Source organism: Halichoerus grypus, chromosome 2 (assembly GCF_964656455.1).
Source record: "Halichoerus grypus chromosome 2, mHalGry1.hap1.1, whole genome shotgun sequence".
Lineage (NCBI taxonomy): Eukaryota > Metazoa > Chordata > Mammalia > Carnivora > Phocidae > Halichoerus > Halichoerus grypus.
This window is the reverse complement of record NC_135713.1, coordinates 60,631,801-60,650,782: the sequence shown is the minus strand read 5'-3', so window position 1 is coordinate 60,650,782 and position 18,982 is coordinate 60,631,801. Positions and strand designations below refer to the sequence as shown.

The 18,982-nt window shown below is 50.6% G+C and overlaps 1 protein-coding gene across 2 annotated transcripts in view; it reads left to right on the top strand.

Annotated features, from left to right (window-relative positions):
• SH3PXD2B (SH3 and PX domains 2B) overlaps positions 1–18,982 on the top strand; it is a 102,223-nt gene that overhangs the window by 19,529 nt on the left and 63,712 nt on the right. For both annotated transcript variants that reach the window (XM_078066875.1, XM_078066874.1), the window contains exon 2: positions 11,504–11,584. In XM_078066875.1, coding sequence (XP_077923001.1) covers positions 11,504–11,584 — 81 coding nt within the window. The remainder of the gene's footprint in view (positions 1–11,503; positions 11,585–18,982) is intronic.

The following is an 18,982-nucleotide window of genomic DNA, read 5'->3' as shown; positions in this document are numbered from 1 at the left end:
GGAGAGGTGGATCTGGAGCCCAGCCAGTCATTACCAGGCTGTCCTGGGATCCGCCAACCCAGAAAACCCAGTTAGTGAGGGAGCTTAAGGGGGGAGGGGGTTGCGCCCATCTTTTAAAGTCGGTTTCTTAAACCAGGGTCTGCTGTCTCCTGGGTGCCCTTAGACGTGTTCCCGGGAGCCTTCTCTACAGGAAGTGGGTTCCTCTGGCTCTTGAAACTTAACACCGCTGCCTGATTCCAGGGCAGCACGTGCTTTTATATTTAAGGTTGCGGCACAGGACCGCTTCCGTTATCCCGGGCTAAGGCCTCACTGCAGAAATTCTGTGGCCTGTGAGCAGAAGCCCGAGCCCCTCAGTGTGCTGCAAAAGAGACGGGTTTTCCTCCTTCCGTCTAAAAGGGGCTCTGCTGCTCCTCAGATCTGAGAAATAGCATTTTGGAACAGAGCTCCTGCATCCTCAGCACCTCCCAGGAGGACCCCTGGGTCTGGTTCCCACCTTCCAGTCCGCTCTTTGCATGGCCTGGGCAAGTCCCTTCCCCTCTCTGACCTCATAACCCCAACTATAAGGGATGGTCTGGAGCAGGGTTTTCAAATATTTGCAAGTCTTAGAGCCCCCTGCTGTCAGCCTGAAGCAGGCAAAGGAGGGCTGTGGACAGCGGAAGAGCCCAGGCCCTGTTGGAACCTGCACCGATGGTTGCCTGGTGGCAGCATGGACCCCCAGGGTCTGGCAGCTGGGCCAGCTGGCTGCTGGGTTACACCCTCCTCCATATATAGAAGAGCCTAAAGTGGTGCTGCCTAATGGAAACCAGGGTGGAGAGCGCAGAGACCCAGCCACCTCACCAGGATCAGGGACTTCTTACGGGCCAATCTAACCACTGGCTTCATCAGTTCTAAAGTTCTCTGGACAAGTCATTGTGCAGGAGGCCAGAGGGGCCAGAGGATCTTGCGTAGAAATTTGGACACTGCCATGGGAGTGGAAAGAGTCCATGGCTGAGAGTGTAACCCTTGGCAGGTTGCTGAACCTCTTGGCCCATCCGTATCCCCATTTGTAAATGGAGGGGTTGATCCAGATTAGGGATGCTGAGTATGCAGCACGCATCCTACAGTCCCCGTGCCCATGGCAGAGATTGCTAATGGATCACAGATCTCTGTCTTGCTAATGCAATTTCTCACAGCCTCTGCAGGAAAACAGTCTCAGCCCCCTCTGCCCCACTGGTGCCCTCTCTTTAGATATTTTCTTCCATCTCCCAGGTCATTCCAGACAGCCCACCAGCATTGTGGAGCCAGGAGAGGGCTTCCCACTTGAGAAGTGTTGTAGGCTCATTGGCCGGCAAACAACAGAAGTCCAGATAGAGTGAGAATGGCAAGGGAGTCCCTGCAACAGTACTGTCCTCATTCTCCATCCTCCTCCGGGCACCGTCACAGTGTCCAACATGTCCACAAACCCCTGTGCTCCATATGCTTAATTCAGTGTTCTTCTTCAGATTGACTCCATTTTTTAACTTAAATTATTTTTAAAGGTACTGCTTTCGCTGTCTCCCATAAATGGAAAACCCGTAGTACTTGCTAGAAACAGAAGGGAACTAAATAGAAAGGAAAAGGAAAATCAGTGTGTTCAAGTTCTTCCTGGCTAGTGTTGCCTGCCCTGAGGTCTTCTGTCTCCTCTTTAAGAAAAGAGACCAGCAAGTGTTGGAGAGAGTGTTCAAAAACCATTATTGCCAAACTTCCAAAGGGAAGGGAATAGCAGAGACTAACTTTGTCTCTCTGGGATTCCCTGCAGTTTAGTGCTGAGATCGTCGTGTGTCAGCTCACACCAGCTCGTGTACCCCAAGTTCCTGCATACCTTGAGACACAGTGATCTTAGGAAAGACTGTCACTTTGAAAAGCCCTTGGACCGGATCCTTCCCCACCTACACCCACAATCGTTCCCCAAAAATTAAAAGCTCTGGCCATTGCAACCCAGACCAAAACGTAATCACTTTGTCTTGACGAGTGCAGCGGCCCCACCCCTTCTAAATAGTCTCAGCTGGGACTGTCAGCTGGGTTCTTTGCCAACCCTCGAAAACCCCACTAAATAGATTTGCAAAGCGAAGTGATACTGGAGGACGTTCCCCTGTGCCTCAGAGATTTTATTCACAGGGCAGAAACGCCTTCTCATGTTTTTGAGTTCTTATGATGAGAACATAGGAGATCACAGCACTCGTGAGGCGGGGAGGCAGCTGTCTCATGTCCTCATATCCTGCTGCACGGGGACGGCAGAGGGCTTACGGATGGAGCGCTGGGGCCCTTCCAGGAGCGGCAGCCTGGGCAGAGGTCTGGCCAGTGGGTCTGCAGGGATAGGGATGTCAGTTTACTGGAGCTGCTGGGGCCTACGGAGGCATTTGGCCTGTTTCAGGCCCACCACTTAGTTTTGCCCAGACCAAGCTCCTGGCCTGTCTCGAGGGCCTCTAAGCTTTGTTCTGATTTAAATCTTTATTCATGGACAAACTGACCCGTTGGCTGTTGTCACTTGGAAATGAGACCTAAATTTCTGCATGCTTAATGGGGGCCCTCCAGGCACTGGGAGCCTCCACCCTCGTGGACCGCAGATGCCAAGGGAGGTGAGGACGGAGGGCTTAGGAAGCACACGTCAAACACCCTCCCTCAAGCGCCGGCCGCAGCTAAGATTCTAGTCAACATAGATTCCATTTCTGGAGCTTTTGGAAAAAAAAAATCTCATTCGATCTTACAGTGCCCATAAGGTTGAAAAGACAAGCATTTTTATCCCCATTTTTCAGAGAACAAAGGCTCAAAGAGGCAGAGGACTTACCCTAACTCACAGAGCTAAGGCCCCATCTGCCAACTCCCAGCTTCCTCCCACCCCACACCCCCACCTGGGCCATCCGCTGTACCTAGACCCAGAGAAGATGCTGTCCTGGGGCGCAAGACAAGAAAGTGGGCCACAGACCCTTTCCTTTTGTCCTCCTGGGATAATGGCATCTTTTTTTCTGATTATAAAAGAAAATCTGAAAAAGACAAAGCTTCAAAAACAGAATTGAGGGGCACCTGGGTGGCTCAGTCGTTAAGTGTCTGCCTTCGGCTCAGGTCATGATCCCAGGGTCCTGGGATCGAGCCCCGCATCGGGTTCCCCGCGCAGGGAGCCTGCTTCTCCGTCTCCCACTCCCCCTGCTTGTGTTCCCTCTCTCATTGTGTCTCTCTCTGTCAAATAAATAAAAATCTTAAAAAAAAAAAAAACAGAATTGAACAAATCCTACTTTTCCTGCCAACCCAAAGCACACCCTATATATGACATATAATCTGTGTATCTCACTGGTTTATATACGCAACACACACACACATTTATATACTGTACAGTGAATCTGCCACATTTGTAAATTCCGTATTCGGGGATTCGCCTGCTTGCTAAAATTTATTTGTGATCCAGCTTCAATGCTCGTAGCACTTCCGTGGTCCCTCGTAGACACGGGCGTGTGCAGAGCAGCAAAACGTGTGTGTCACCCGCTGTGCGCGTGCCCAGCTGAGGCTGGGCAAGGTGACACTCTGCCTTCTGCTTTCAGCTCTGATCCTCGAAACAAGTGTCTTTTTCATGATCCCTTCAGTGCCACTGTTCTCTTTTTCTTTTTTTTGTTACATTTTTGTACTTCCTGTTGGTTATTTCACTGTTTGAAATGACCCCACACATCGTGCTGAAGGGCTGTCTGGCGTTCCTAAGCTCGGGAAGGCTGTGATGTGTCTTCACGGGGAAAACACGTATGTTAGATAAGCTTCGTTTAGGCGTGAGGTACAGTGTCGCTGGCCTGGAGTTCAATGTTAATGCATTTACAGTACACATTGAATAAGGTGTCTTTAAACAGAAACAACCAAGCTATATATGGGTCCGTTCATGAAAATGTTGTGACCAGAGGCTTGCAGGACCCTAACCTTGTATTTCCCCCGGGAGCAGTGGTTCGGTATTTGCTAAATCAGTGTTCACAAAGACTTTATAGAGCATAACTACCAGAAATGATGTATGTACATGCACACGCATACACGTACATACAGTATATGTAACTTTTTTGAGATTGAGATTCATTTTTCTTTTAGCCTATTCTTTTTACCTAATATAGTGCCCGAACTTTCTTCTCTATGTCATAGAATTCTTTCAGTTGCATAAAAACCCTCTTCATGCCAAAAGGGGAGTTAAATCGAAGGCCCAGGTCCCTGTTGTGTGTCGCAGAAGCAGGAACCGGAGCACGGGCAGGAGCCAGGCCAGGCTCTTGCTGCTTCTCTCCTGTGCCTCCCCTTCATTTGTCCCTTTCTGCATACCAGATGTCTGTCACCAAGTGTGGAGGTGGCTCTGGCTGGTGCTGACATCTGGTCTGATTCCAGATTCCTGAGAGAAGCTGATTGGCCCGCCCTGCACAGTCAGCTGGGGCCGTGAGATGGGCAGGACAGGTGGCACTTCTCAAGTGGGGGGTCCAAAAAGGACTCTCAGCATCTGCCAGAGGGCTTTTTTTTTTTTTCTTTTCTTTTCTGTCTTCTGAAAGCAGTGTAAGTCGGGGAAAAGTAGCTTCTGGAGGCCTCAGGACAGGGTAGTCATCGGAAGGCGGGTCACTGTGGCCCAGCCCAGGCCACACCTCACAACATCCATGAGTAGATTGGTTCTTTGTCCTTTGTGGGGCACTTCCTGGCAAGGTCGCACTGACCTAGGACTCGAACAGTCATCAACCCTAGGTAGAGGACGAAAGGCCAGGGTAGGTGAAGCCCTGGCACCAAGCAAGCTCATGGCTACGTGGGGACGCTGCCTTTGGGCCGGACGCAGTTCCCCTCCGCTGAGGCTGAGGCCTGGGGATGGGGGTGGGAGGTGGCAGGGCCTTCCCCGCAGACACTCATGCGGAGGGGACAGGGCCCTGACTCCTGACAGGCTCAGGTGAGCTGGGCCTGTGTTCTAGGCCTCTGACCCCCTCGGGGCCTAGAGAAGACCAGGAAAGAGGCAGGGCCCTGGGGATGGGGGACTGGGCGCAGGTGGGTGGGCTGTGGGAAGAGCGGGTATAGAAGCAGTGAGCAGAGACCAGGTCTCCCCCAGCTTTATGCCCCTGTGCTTGGCTCATAGTGATGATGCTTATGATCGCTTTTACCCCATGCAGGCCCTGTGTGAGGCACTCTGCATGCACATCCTCACATAATCGTCACCCCACCTCTGAGGTTGATACTGTTATGATCCCTGTTTTTCACAGGGAGGAAGCTGAGTCACAGAGAGTTTAAACCACTTTCCCAAGACCACGCAACTAGTCAAGATGAAAGCAGAGGTGAATCTAGGCCATCTTAACCCCAAACTCCACAGCTTCCTGGTGGGCTCTCAAAAATGGAAGAACGAGCTTGCATGTACCTGCAGACCCACAGCCCAGCTGTAGTGTAGCTGCTGGGGTGGAGGCATGATTCCTGCCTCAGCAAGGCTGTCGGGGTTAGAGGGGGCCTGCGTCAGTCCTCACTCTGAATGTCAAAACTCGTGACCTCAGGTGGGTCACTGCACTTCTGCACCAACATTCCTGGCTAGGAGAATGTCAGATGTGTTAGCCTAGCCTGCAGGCTCCTGGAAATTTGGGAGACTCCACAGCCCAGCCATCTGCCCACCTCTGCCCCAAGCACCCTGGTCGCAGTAGACCCCACCCCACAGCCCTTCCGTCCACCCGTTCCTCTCTGTACTGACTTAGAGGAAGTGAGGAAACCCAGTACTCCTGGCCCTGATGACACAGCCTGAGGGGAAGCCAGGCCTGGGGAGTCTGGGCCTTGTAAATCACGCAGGTCTGGCTGCTGAGGTTGAGCAAGAAGGGATTTCCATGGTGGCTAATTCCGATTCAAGGCCTTCTGTGAGGGAGCAGGAGGAAACCCTCCGGGGCCTTCAGAGACCAGTGGGGTCCCTATTTCCTCATTCCCAGGGGGAAGGAGTCCCAGCTGCTCCCTGAGACTCTCAGCAGACGTGCAGTGGGAGGGGTTGCCAAGCAGGGCGCGGAGCAGAGTGGAGAGGCAAGCCTGTGGGACCCTCTGAGAGACACGGCTGAGCTAGGCACCCTTCCCACAGACCTCAGGCCTGCCTCGGATAGGCATTGCCATCTGTGAGAGCTTGACCTCCTAGCATCTCAGTTTCTTTCTAATGTTTTCACGAAGCATAGACTTTCCATCGTGCTCTGCACTAGACATACAGCACTCCGTGAACAGGATGGGCACTGTCCCTCCTCTCACAAAACTTAGAACCTAGTGGGAAAGCAGACAGCTAGCAATTGCAGTCAAGTATAATTGACTTGGTGATGAGGAAGTGGGTGCCAAGGAGATCTGCAGCAGGAGACCAACCTAATATTGGTAGGAAGGGAGCAGTCAGAGAGGACTTTCTGGAAGAAGTAGCATTTGAACTATGCCCTGTTGGTGGTCTTTTAGAATATCCCACATTCTGAATTCGTCTGATTGTTTCCTTACGGTGTCATTTAGCTTGTTCCTCTTTCTCCTTTACTTTCTATAAATTGGAACTTAGGTCAAGAGGCTTGAGATTCAGGTTACATGTTTTGGCAACAATACTGGACAGAAGATTTTGTATATTTCATATTGCATCACCTTGGGGTGTCTGCTTGTCTCTCTATTGGTGATGCTAGGTTTGATTGCCTCGTCACAGTCTAACCACCAGATCTGCATTGAAAAGGTGCATTTTCCCCTTTGCTGGGAAAGTAATCTGTGGGGTGGTACTCTCACACCGTGTGACTATCCTTATCGACGACCTTTCACCCGGTAGTTCCGCATCCATCAGACTGGTGGTGCCATCTTGCTTTCCCACCAATGGATGAGAGTTCCAGTGACCCCTCATTTTTGTCAGCATTTGTTTTTGTTGGTTTGTCAGTACTTCTTCTTCTAACCATTCTAATAGATATGTAGTGATAATCTCATGGTTTCAGTTTGTCTTTCCCTAATGGCTAATGATGTCAAACATCTTCTTGTGTACTTATTTGCCATCTGTATATCCTCTTTGATGAAGGATCTGTTCAGATCTCTTGTCCATCTTGTGATCATGTTGTTTCCTTACTGTTGAGTTTTGAGAGGTTTTTTTAAAAAAATACATTCTGGACACAAACTTTTCTCAGATGTGCAGCACATGGTTTGAGGGCTATTCTGTGGAGAAGGTTTCAGTGTCATTTCCAGGGGAACATGACATGGACTACATAAACCCTGCAGGAAATCTACTTTTGTTAAAAGTTATTTTCTTTAAGTGTGATGAAAATATATATAACATAAATGTTACCATTGCAACCATTTTTAAGTGTACAGCTCAGTGGCATTAAGTACATTCACACCGGGGTGCCTGGGTGGTTCAGTTGGTTAAGCATCTGCCTTCAGCTCAGGTCATGATCTCAGGGTCCTGGGATTGGGTCCCGCATTGGGCTCCTTGCTCAGCAGGGAGCCTGCTTCTCCCTCTGCCTGCCGCTCCCCCTGCTCATGTGCACTCTCTCTCTCTCTCTCACTCTCTCTCTCTGACAAATAAATAAATAAATAAATATAATCTTTAAAGAAAAAAACAGTACATTCACACTGTCGTGCAGTCACCACCATCCATCTCCAGAACTTTCATTATCTTTTCAAACTGAAACTCCACGGCCATTAAACACTAACTCCCCATCCCCCTCACCATCCCCTGGTAACCACCACTCAACTTTCTGTTTCTATGAGTTTGACTATTTTAGGTACCTCATATAAGTGGAATCATGCAGTATTTGTTCTTTGTGACTGGCTTATTTCACTGAGCAGCATGTCCTCAGGATTCATCCACATTATAGCATGAGTCAGAATGCCCTTCCTTTTTAAGGCTGAGTAATATGTATGTAATATTGTATGTATACAACACATTTTGTTCATCATTTGGCTATTGTGAATAATGCTGCCATGAAAAAATCTGCTTTTAATTCCTTAACAGCAGGACACTGAGTGTTAACTGGGTTTGGGATAGAATCTAAAAGCCAAGGTCAGGGGACACCTGGGTGGCTCAGTTGGTTAAGCATCTACCTTCGGCTCAGGTCATGATCCCAGGGTCCTGGGATCGAGCCCCGCATTGGGCTCCCTGCTCAGTGGGGAATCTGCTTCTCCCTCTGCCTGTTGCTCACCCTGCTTGTGTGCTCTCTCTTTCTCTCTTTCTCTCCCTCTCTCTCTCTGGCAAATAAATAAATAAATAAAATCTCTTTAAAAATTAAAAAAAAAGTCAAGCAGACTGCTTTGATGGCAAGTAACAGACACTAAAACTGGCTTAAACAAGAAAGGGAAGGTTTTGGCTTGTGGCCGTGAAATGTCCAGGATGCTGGATCTGAGGGTTCAAATGGTATCACAGGACTCAGGCCCTTTCTCTCCCTCTTGGCTGCTTGCTTCTGTGTGACAGATGCTTTCCACATAGTTCTCCTCCCAGTTAGCCATCTCGGTGGGGAGAGGGGACTCTTCCCTGACCATGCCATCAGAAGTCCCAGAATTGAGTCTCGTTGGCCTGGCTTGGGTCACGTGCCTGTCCCTGAACCATTGTTGTGGCCAGGGACAGGCAACAGTCTGGTTGGCCAGGCCCGGGACGCACGCCCCCTCCCTATCACAAAGACTAGGGAAGGGAGAGGGGTGACGTTCCAAAGGAAATTAGGCGCTGTTACCAAGACAAGAAAAGGAATACCAGATAAGCAGGCATATTGATCAACTGCTATGCGGGAAAAACTAGCTTTGCCCGCCTCCTGTGTGCCAGGCATTGGGTAAGGCCCCACATGCATTAGTGATTGCTGTGAATCCTCAAGGGAAATTACTCACCCTGTTGAAGAGAGAAGGACACCATGGCCAGAGAGGTTGGTGCCTGTGAGTCTCCCCCAGTAGCAGGGCTGGCGTCAGAACCCAGTGGGTGTGCCCTTTCACCCACCCCTAAACCCTGGGCAAGGCCAAAGCCCTGCATTGGGACAATTCTCATTAAAAAGTTAGATCTGTGCCTAAAAATGCAGGCATCAAATTGTGTTCAGAGGTTGATTCCAATAAACCAATTAGGACTGCTGCAGAGTCCTTGTACCATATGTACAGAGCTTTAAAAACTATAAACAAGACATCGAGAATGAATTGTGTAAGCAGAATTTTTTTTTTCCATTTATGGGAATGCTTTTTTTGGTTGCTTTTAGGAAAACAATGACTTTGATGATCAGTCTTTTTTTTTTTTCTTTGTTTTTTAATCCACATTAGCATTGTTCTTGACAAATAGTCATCCAAACTTCGCTTAAGCATGCCGCAGTGACAGGACTGTTGGTATGGTCTTCTCTGGGCCTCAATTTACCCATCTGGAAGTTGTGGCCATTGGATTGGCTGAGTCCCTTTCAGTGATGGAAAGGCCTCCTTAGTGGTGTCCCTGCTCCTCGTCACACCATTTTTTGCACAGTGGCCAGAAGGATATATAGGAAACGTATTTAAACACATACATTAAATCGTGTCACACAACCCCACCCCTTGAAACTCTTTAATAGAACAAAATCCCATCTCCTCCCTGTGGCCTGCAAGCCCCTCATGATGCCACCGCTGCCTGCCTCCCTGCCCCTGCCTCCCTCCTCCCCCGGCTCTGCTTGCCATGACAGTCTTCCTGCACCTCAGACATGTCCAGCCTTTCCTGGCCTCCGTATCCTTACTCGTCTTCTCTCTGCTCGGAATACTCTGTTCTCAGCTCTTCTCCTGGCCAGCTCCTCGTCCTTCAGGTCTCCGTTCAGTGCTTGCTTCCTCAGATAGGCCTTCCCTTCCAAGGACACCCAGCTGCCCCACCTCCCCCCCTCGTGCACTCACAGCAGGCTCTGGGGGCCTTCCTAAGCATTGAATGCAACTTAAAATGACGTACCTACTTGCTCGTCTGCTGGTCTGTTGTCCATCTTCCCACTCTCCAAGGGCAAGGTCTATGTGTCTCTTGTTCCTCATTGTGTCCCAGCACCCAGCAGAGTGCCTGGCACTCAAGAGGTACTTACTAAATGTTGTACAGTGAATGAATGAATGACAAATGGGAGCCATTCAAAATCTCTGTGCTGGAGTCTTGATGAGGCAGAATTGAAGTGCTTTTAAATAAAACTGACAACTACTCAGGTGGCTTTAGAGACAGAGTTCTTTTTTGTCAGAAAATCGCCTTTCCAAGGGGATTTCTAAAGGATGCCTTGACCTGTTCTTTGGCTCCGTGAAGGCCCCAGGACCGGGGAGCACAAACAAGGGAGGGGGGTGGGCCGGGATGCCCAAATCCCTGACGTTGAATTAGTCTGTTTTTTATGAACAGGGATGGGGCAGGCATTGGAGAATCAGAGTGCAGGGTACTAAAAGTTCTTGACCTTTTCCTTTCTGCCAGTCAAAGAGCTCGGAGCTTGGCCTCTAATAATCATCACAGCTCTGTGTGAGATGGACTTGCTGACCCCACTTCACAGTTACGGAAGCTGTGGCTCTGAGGGTTAGGAAATTGTGTGAGTCTAGAGCTTCTTGACTCTAGAGCTCACGTTTCTTCCTCTCTGTCATGCTTTGAAATAAAATGCGTGTTGGATTTGGAGAGGTCATGCCTGGTGGACTTAGCTTGGCACTCAAGGGCACTTCCCATCTTGTCCTGATTTATCTTTCCATTATTCATCTCTTCTCACCTGGAGACCCTTCTTCTGCAAGTCCCTGGCGTTCACACTGGTCTCTGGCCCCAGCCCCCACATAGTTGCTCCAACTTGTCGCATTTTGAATGAAAGTTTCCTAGTAACATTTCCAAGTCCTTCAAAGTACACCATGATGTCTCCAGGCTTCAGAGAGCTCTCTCCTACCTCCCATCCTGCATTAGTCAGGACTAGATTACATGTGTCAGAAACCCAACTTAAACTGGCTTCAAAAATAACTTGAGAAGGCAGGTTTGGCCCGAGATGTATTGACTCAGAAAACTTGACAGAGCAGGAGTAGATTGAGCTTCGAGCAGAGCTGGATCTCAGGGTCAGACTGTGGTACAGGAATCTACTGATGCTGGCTTCGTTCGCAGGCAGGCTCCTTCCAGGCGGTGAGGAGATGGCCCGCAGCAGCTCCAGGTCCCCATACTAATAGCCAACCAACTTCAAAGAAAATAGAGCTTGACTTTCTCAAAGGTTGGAGCAAAAGCCCCAGAGCTGATTCTTTTTAAGAATGACTGGAAAAATAGCTAGCCCCGGGGCTCTGTGGATTGAGTGGAAAGCAAGAAATCCCTACAGTGCTGAAAAGAACACCATCTCCTGAGATGAGCTGGGTGCTAATGCTTTCTCATTCTTGATTTCATTTAATCCTTTGTATAGCTCTCAGAGGTGGGGGTTATACCCATGTTATTGTGGAGGAAGCTGAGGCCCAGAGAGAGCAGGTGACTTGTCCAAAGCCATACTGCTGGTCGGCGGCAGAGCTGAGATTCAAACCCAGGTCTTTCTGACTCAACCCTGTGCTTTGCTCCAGAGTCCTGGAGATGGCAGGGCTCCCTTGGTGTTAATGCCCATCTCCTCTGTCCCTCTTGTAGGTCTACATCATCCGGGTTACATGGTCCAGCGGCTCCACGGAGGCCATTTACCGGCGCTACAGCAAGTTCTTTGACCTCCAGGTAAGGATTTGGAGTGTCCAGTGAGCTGCAGTGTAGGAAGAAGTTTACTCGGACTAACTCTCCATGTTGATGTCAGAGCCTAGACCCTCACCGATGGCGGACACATAGTGTTCTTTTTTATTTCCTAGATTTAAAAATGATGTCCATGTGCTTACTTTAGCAGCACAGGTACTGAAATCAGAATGATACAGAAATTAAGACGGTCCCTGTGCAAGAATGACACACAAATCTGTGGAGCACACGTTTGACTATCCCAGGAGGAAAAAAACCTTCTCGGCTTCAGGCACAGCTTGATCCAGGGTTTTCACAGTACCACCTCACCCAGATCCTTCCTCTCATCCTGCATTCCTGCTTTCATGGTGTTGGCTTTATCCTCAGATCCCACAGGGTTACAAAATGCTCTGGGCTCATACTCAGCAGGAAAGAGTGAAAGGTCATTTCCCAGAAGTCCCAGTGAACACAGTGTCATCTGCATACCATCCCATGTCTTGACCTCACATGTTCTCTCGGAAGCTTGGGTGATATTAATCACAGGCAGCCTTGGTCGTATGGACCTAATCCATTCCTAAAAATGTTAAATAAAGAGTTTTCAGAATCTGTATTTCATTATTTTAAAGGGGGAGGCGAGATAATAATGTGCTCCTAACCAGTTTCCCCAATATCACTAAAACAATCTCAAACGCCTACATAACAAGCTGCCAAGAGTCATTGCGTAATGTAAACCAACTGAGACACCAGTTACCTAATTATTAAAATGCACTGAACTCGTTAGTGGCATTTTGTGTTCATAAAATGCAACTAAATCAAACAGTACCATATGTATATTTCCTTCTGATCTACAGCAAACATGTAAATATACAAAGAGACTATATGTTAAAGATGCTAAGGTACTATTTAAAACAGGCTTGGCAGGAGCAGCATGGGGGCCAGGAAGGGGCTGAACCCTGGGGGAAAGGCAAGGAAGATGATGCCCAACACCTTTGAACGCCATGAGTAGGAGGAATAGTCCTGTCTGAGAATGACCGAGATCCATACCCTCTTACCCAGATGCAGGGGTGATCTTTGTGGATCTATTACAGCAGGTCTTCAGTTCAGACATTGAATGTTGGGTAAACACTTTTGCAAGTTGCTCAACGGACTTTTCACGCACAGCGGGTCTGTGTAGGGAGGACTACCTGTATTTTGCTTCCAGAAGCCTCTTGCCTGCCTGGTACCTCCAAAAGGATAACAGAGGGCAGAGAACAATGAAACAATAGAACTGCTACAATCAGGATTGCTATCCTGGGGATTATGGACATCCACAGAGCCAACACCCCCTGAGCAGCTAGGCAGGAAGAGAGGAAGGAGTAGGGTCGATTTACGGGAAGAGGCAGGTGTGCCCCATGGACCCCAGAGCAGGAAATGCAGCTGGCCTCACGGGGCCCCAGAGCCAGCAACTGAACGGCCCTCGGAGGCCTAGCAGCTCCCCAGCCATCTATCGCTGTGGCCACAGGGTCTCCCATCGAGCCTACTCTGTTTTCCTGATGGCCTCTTTGGACCAGCTTCCTCCCCGGACCATTGGCCTACATCCCCAGATAGCACTGCAGTCCCCCAGTTGAAATGTCCTTCCGTGTTGCCAACACTCTGGCGTTTCTAGGTGCTGGGTCCAGTCTCCAGGAGAGAAAGAATCTGATGGTCCCAGGAGTGCTGGGTCCACCTCCGAGACTGTCGGCTATGGCCAGAGGGGTCTGGGCGTTTGGTACAGCATCATCTGGAGGAGGAGAGGTTGGATGAGGACGGGGTGGAGAGAAACTCTGGAAATGTTAATAGCTGTTGTTCTGCAGCCAATGAGGCAGCATACCCAGGGCTTTAGACCTGGACTTTTGGGATTAGACAGATGTTTCCAATCTCAGCTCTGCCTTTTACATCTCAGCTTGGTGTCACCTCTGTGTGTTTCTGAGACTCAGTCTCCCCATCTGCATGTTAAGAGTGAAAACACTTTCCTTGTGCATTCATTGTGACTGTTACTCAAGATGTGCCTCGCTCAGTAAGCACATTAACTGTCATTAGCTGTCCCTCTGTTCAGATGAGACTTGCCCGAGGTGACATCATTTGGGAATGCTTGAGCCAGAGTATGATCACGAGTCTCCCTGGCCCAAAGCCTGTCCTCCCTGACTCTCCTGTTCTGACTCAACTTTCTTATTTCTTCCAGAACTTAAAAATGAGGTTTTCTCCCCGACTCGGCATAATTGGCAATAATTGGGGGTTTGCTATAACATAAACAGCTGCTTCAGACGCCCCTCCCTGATAGTCTAAAGGCAGTGCTTCAGCCAGCTTTAAAGAGTCCCAGATGGGTGGCTGGAGTGGGAACATCACGGAATTCCAGAGGGTCCCGCTGTCCTAGAAGTGGCCTGCTCCCCAACCCCCACACCCCAGAGCGGGGAACTGGAAGAGAGGAGGGCAGGACCCCACCAGCCAAAGTCAGCTCTTCTCAAGGACCAGGCAAGGAGGCCAGCCCACATGGGGCTGTGACCCCCTGAAGTAAGATGATTTCGTGATCCCACCCTCCCCTTCCTCTTGTCTGCCGAGTAACCTTGGCTTTTTCCAAAAGTAACTTGGCACAAGAGAGTATGGGGAGGGCCAGGCATTCGTGGAGGAACAGCTAGGCCAGTGTGGTGTAATGGAAAATGCAGAGGACTCAGTCAGGAGACTTGGGGCCCAGCAGCCTGTGCTGTGTGGCCTTCGGCATGCCCCTTAACCCCTGTGTTGCCTCTCTGTCCTCATCGGTAACGTGTGGTAATGACAGCAGAACGAGCCGGTATTTCTGGAGCACTGACTGCTAAGCATCTAGATGATACTCATGGAATCCTCGTGTTAAGCTTATTCAATTATACAGATGGAGAATCTTAGGCTCAGAGAGGTTAAGTCATTTGCACAAGGTCACACAGCTAGTGAACATCAGAACTTGGATTTGAAACTGGGCGGGTGACACCAGAAGCTGCACTCTTAGCCACTTTGCTTCTAGTGTCCCTCTCTCTAGTGGCTACTTCACAAGGTTTATATGGACTTAAAAGTGGTGATATGTGTCCAGAAGAGGTAGATCCAGCAGATTCATGGTTGCCAGGAGCTGGGGGGAGGGGGAAAGGGGAAGAGGCTGTTTGTGGGTACTGGGTATCTTTTGGGGGTGATGAAAATGTTCTGGAATTGGGTGATGGTCATGGTTGCACAGCCTTGTGAATATACTAAAAACCACTGAATTGTACACTTTAAAAAGGTGAATTTTATGGTATATGAAGTATGTCTCAATTGCTTTTTTTAAAAAGTGGTATGTGTGAGCAGTTTCTGGGCTGTCAAGCCCTGAGCAAATGTCAGCTGTTGGGATTATTGATGGGCGTGGGTTGTTGCTAGGAACTGGCATAAAGATTAGAGGAAGAGATGATGCCAGTTTAATAGAGTGGTTAAGATCCTGGGCTTTGATCCAAATGCTGCCACTTACTGGCTGTGAGATCTTGTTTTAGTCAGAACTGTTTTAGTTGCAGATGACAGAAACCCAGTCAAAATGGATTACTCAAAAAGAACATTGATTAGCTAAATGTAACTGAGACGTCTAAGCATCCTTGGCTTCAGGTATGGCTGGATCCAGGGGCAAAAATGTCAATGAGGACCTGCCTTTCTCCACTTCTTAGCGTTCTCCGTGCCCAAGCAGGGTGGTGTGTGGTAGTGGTGGCCACAGCTCCAAGCTGTATCCAACAGGTCAGCTCAGTGGCTTCAGGAAAAAGAAGAACACCCCCAACAATTTAAGCAAAAGTCTCATTGGTTCATCTTGGGTCAATGGCTGGGCCAGTCAGGGCCAGCCTAGGGACTGGAGTAAAATGTGTGTAGACTAACGAGGAGTAGAAGATTCCCCAGAAGGAATCAGACAGCTACTGCCAGAGAGGGAGAAATAGCCTGTAGATGACAGAAAACAGTAAATGCTCCTCCCGGTAGGGGCAGGACATTCAGGCTATTTCAGAGGAAGTAGTCTACAGAGAGGCTGCCCGGGGTAGAAAGGAGGAGCATGTCTCAGGCTCCTTTGTGGGAAAAGAGCCTCACAGTCACCAGCGAGAAGGTCCCCTTTATGACAGTTCACCTTCCGGTATGATTTCCTAACCCTCTTACGCTTAGAACAGCCAGACCCTGGTCGTCATGCCTGCCACTGTCTAGTGGTCATCTGACCTCGTGTCTCATTCACACGAGGGTGCAGATGATAGAGCCCTGGGCTTGGAATGGGCAGACCTGGTGTCAGGTCCCAGCTCTGTGTTACCAGCTGTGTGGCCTTGGGCGGGCCTCTCTGAACCTCCCTCTCTGCCCTAGCCGGGGCCCCCGCTGGAGAGTCCATCCCAGTGTGCCAGAGGGAGTTGGCATCCGAGCAGGGCGTGGGGACAGCCAGAACACGCAGAGCGTTGAGGGCAGTGCCTAGAGGAAATGGGGTTTGGTTGAGTGATGCAGTGACGGGGTCGGCGAGCATTTACTGAAATGCGCCAGGTGCCCACTTTCTGTGCCTTCTCATTCAGTCCTCACTTACAAGCCCGAAGTCACAGACAGGGAAGCAGAAGCTCAGAGACGCAGAGTCATGTGCCCAGAAGCAGCATGGCTGGGATTCAGGCCCAGGTATGGCTGAGTCTGAAACCCGTGCTCCTAACCACTCAGCCCCCCAGCCTCCTTGAGGCCCAGCACTGGCGTTACATCTGTCTGTTCCAAGATAGATTTGCCTCAGAGTTCTGCCTAGAGCTGGCCTTCGGAGGCCCGTTTGGCGCTCCCACTAAGACGTGGGCAGAGCCTGTCCTGCAGAGGGCTGCTCCGAGCACAACACAGGCCCTTCACAAACGGACCTCAGATGTGGGAGGGCTCCGCTCTACACCGTGCCACGCGGCCTTTGCCCTCTGAGTTTCCCACTGGCTCAGTGTGTCCCCCCAGGCCGGCATCATGGTCTTCAGGGGAACCAGGGCTTCCCCGGCGGAAGGCACAGTTAAATATGTGCTGAGCCAGACCCCAGGTGTGCAGAGAGGGACCTCTGTCCCAGCCAGGGAGCCTCAGGCACAGCGTGCTTCTGGAGGAGCTGATACCTGAGCAGGGCCTTGACCCGAAGTAAGGAGCTGACCTGCCGGCAGGATAGCGGAGGGCTTTTCATGAAGAGGAAACCACGTGTGCAAAGGTGTAGAGGCAGGATTTCTAGCTGGGCATCTGGCAGAATTCCGGTGGCAGGGGACACGGCCAGCTGGGTCACTCTGCCCAGCAGGGAGCTCGGGGGAGAAGTGCCATCACACGTGTCCTGTACACAGGGACACTCCATCTGTGGGGACCCAGAAAGGGCTGTTCCTAGGGACGGGGGCTTTCAGGGGGCACTGTTTCTAGATGCAGCCCATCCCCGAGCTAAAGGAAAGCGGGGGCAGCATCTGGATCTGCACCTTCGTTTCTCCCCAGAGAAGGGAACCGAGATCCAGAGATGGGAGCGGCTGTCCCAGTGCACAGAGCAGAAGTCACTGTTTCCAAGTGGGACTGAGACAGGACTGGCCTGTCCCCTCTCTGGGACTTTGACGGCCCCAAGTGCACTTCTGAGCTTTGGAGCGTGTCTGGCCCGGAAGCCCCCGTGCTCCACCCCAGAGGCCAAAGGGAAGGGAGTGTCTTCTCATCTTTTCTGGGGGCAGGTACTGGGGTGGCAGAGCCGAAGGGTTCCCACTCCCCAGGCGGGCCTGGCCCAGCCGGGAAGGCTGCCCGGCAAGATCCTAGCCAGCAGCTGGCCTCGGAGTCCGCCAGCCATATTTATCCGAGTACTGTCCGGGCTGGGTCCTCACACACAGGCACTGTCTTCGGAAATTGCAGTGCCTCCCACATGTACACGCCTGATGGAGTCTTTCCTCCCTCCCATCTGAAAAGCTGTGGCCATCTCGGTGGTGGGTAGCTGAGACAGTACTGTAGCTGCCCTTTCCCACACAGTCAGCAGTTCTTGTTTTCTGAAAGAGAAGGGAGCGAGATTGTGTTGGTCAGCTGCCTCTGAATCCCAGTCCAGGTCCTGTTGCTGCCCCCTGGAACCTGATTTCTCCTGTCCTAGACAGCAGAATAGGGGAGGGCTTTCCATGGCTGACCAGACCAGATAACCACCTTCTTTTTTTTTTTACTCATTCATTCTTTGCACAGTTGTATGCCAGGCACCCAGCACATACCAGTGAGGCGGTGCTGGGGCAGGCCCGAGGGCAGGCAGACCAGTAAGGAAGTCAGACTGAGGACCTGCTGACTTGGACCGAAGGGCCGCAGGGAGAAGAGCGAGGTGGAGAGACGGGAGGGGAGGCAGGCCCCACGTGGCATGTCCACCAGGACACCTGAGCATGTTAACATGTCCCCGGACCAGCTCCTCAAGGGGACAGAATCTCCAAAGACAGCGAGCCATGTCACGCGGCCCCGGGTATGTCGTGTCCTGCTCCAAGGACCACGTGGCTTCCCAGCAACCCTGTCGGCAACTGTGCATGACAGTCTCCACAGCCTTCTCTGGCTCTTCTGGGACGGGAGGCTTTGTGATACTGAGGCAGAAAACCCCTCCAAGTCCAGTCTGCCACTAACACAAACCACGTGTGGCCCTCCACGCCAGCTGCCACACTGTTTTCCTTGGACAGCATGTCTCCTTTCTCTCTCCCACAAGCTGATCTTGAAAACTGCTGATGGAGTGTTCCCTCATCCCCCTTGGAGGCCTGCAATGTGGCCACTTGACGTGGCTCCCTCTCCCTTCCCGTCCCCCAGACTGACTCACTTTCCTCCTCGGTTTCCAGTCCTCCTCACCCCAAGCACCACTCCCTTTTATTATCTGGGGGGAAGGGATGGATTTTCTAGTTTCCAAGGAGAGCAGTCTACAGTTGGCCTTAGCCCAGCATGCCTCTGGTCCTGCTGCTGCAGACAGCCTGGGTCCGGGGGTCCCCACAGAGTGTCTGGAATGTGGCCTGTGGGTGCCAAGTATGACAGCCCTCTGGATAGAAGCAGCTTGTGGCCTATGAATCTGGACACACTAAGACCAAAAGCAAAATAGCTCACAGGCCTCTGATCTCCTGTCCTTGCAAATAGTCCTCTTAGATTGTCGTTACCATTGACAGAGTGATAAAGAAAGTGAAATAAAACTGGGTAAAGCTAAATGAGGAGGATGGGTGTTATAGTTCAGCCCTGCACTGTCTATGATCACAGCAGTAGTCATGTGAGGCTATTTAAATTAATAAGAGTTAAATAAAATTAAAAGTTGGATTCTTCCGTCTCCGGAGCCACGGTTCAAGTGCTCAGCCTTGGAGCTCCATCTAGGGCTAGTGGCTACAGTAAGGGACGCTGCAGATATAGAACATTGCCATTATTGCAGAAGGTTCTGTTGGACAACCAAGCTCTGGCTCCTGAGGGGACTTG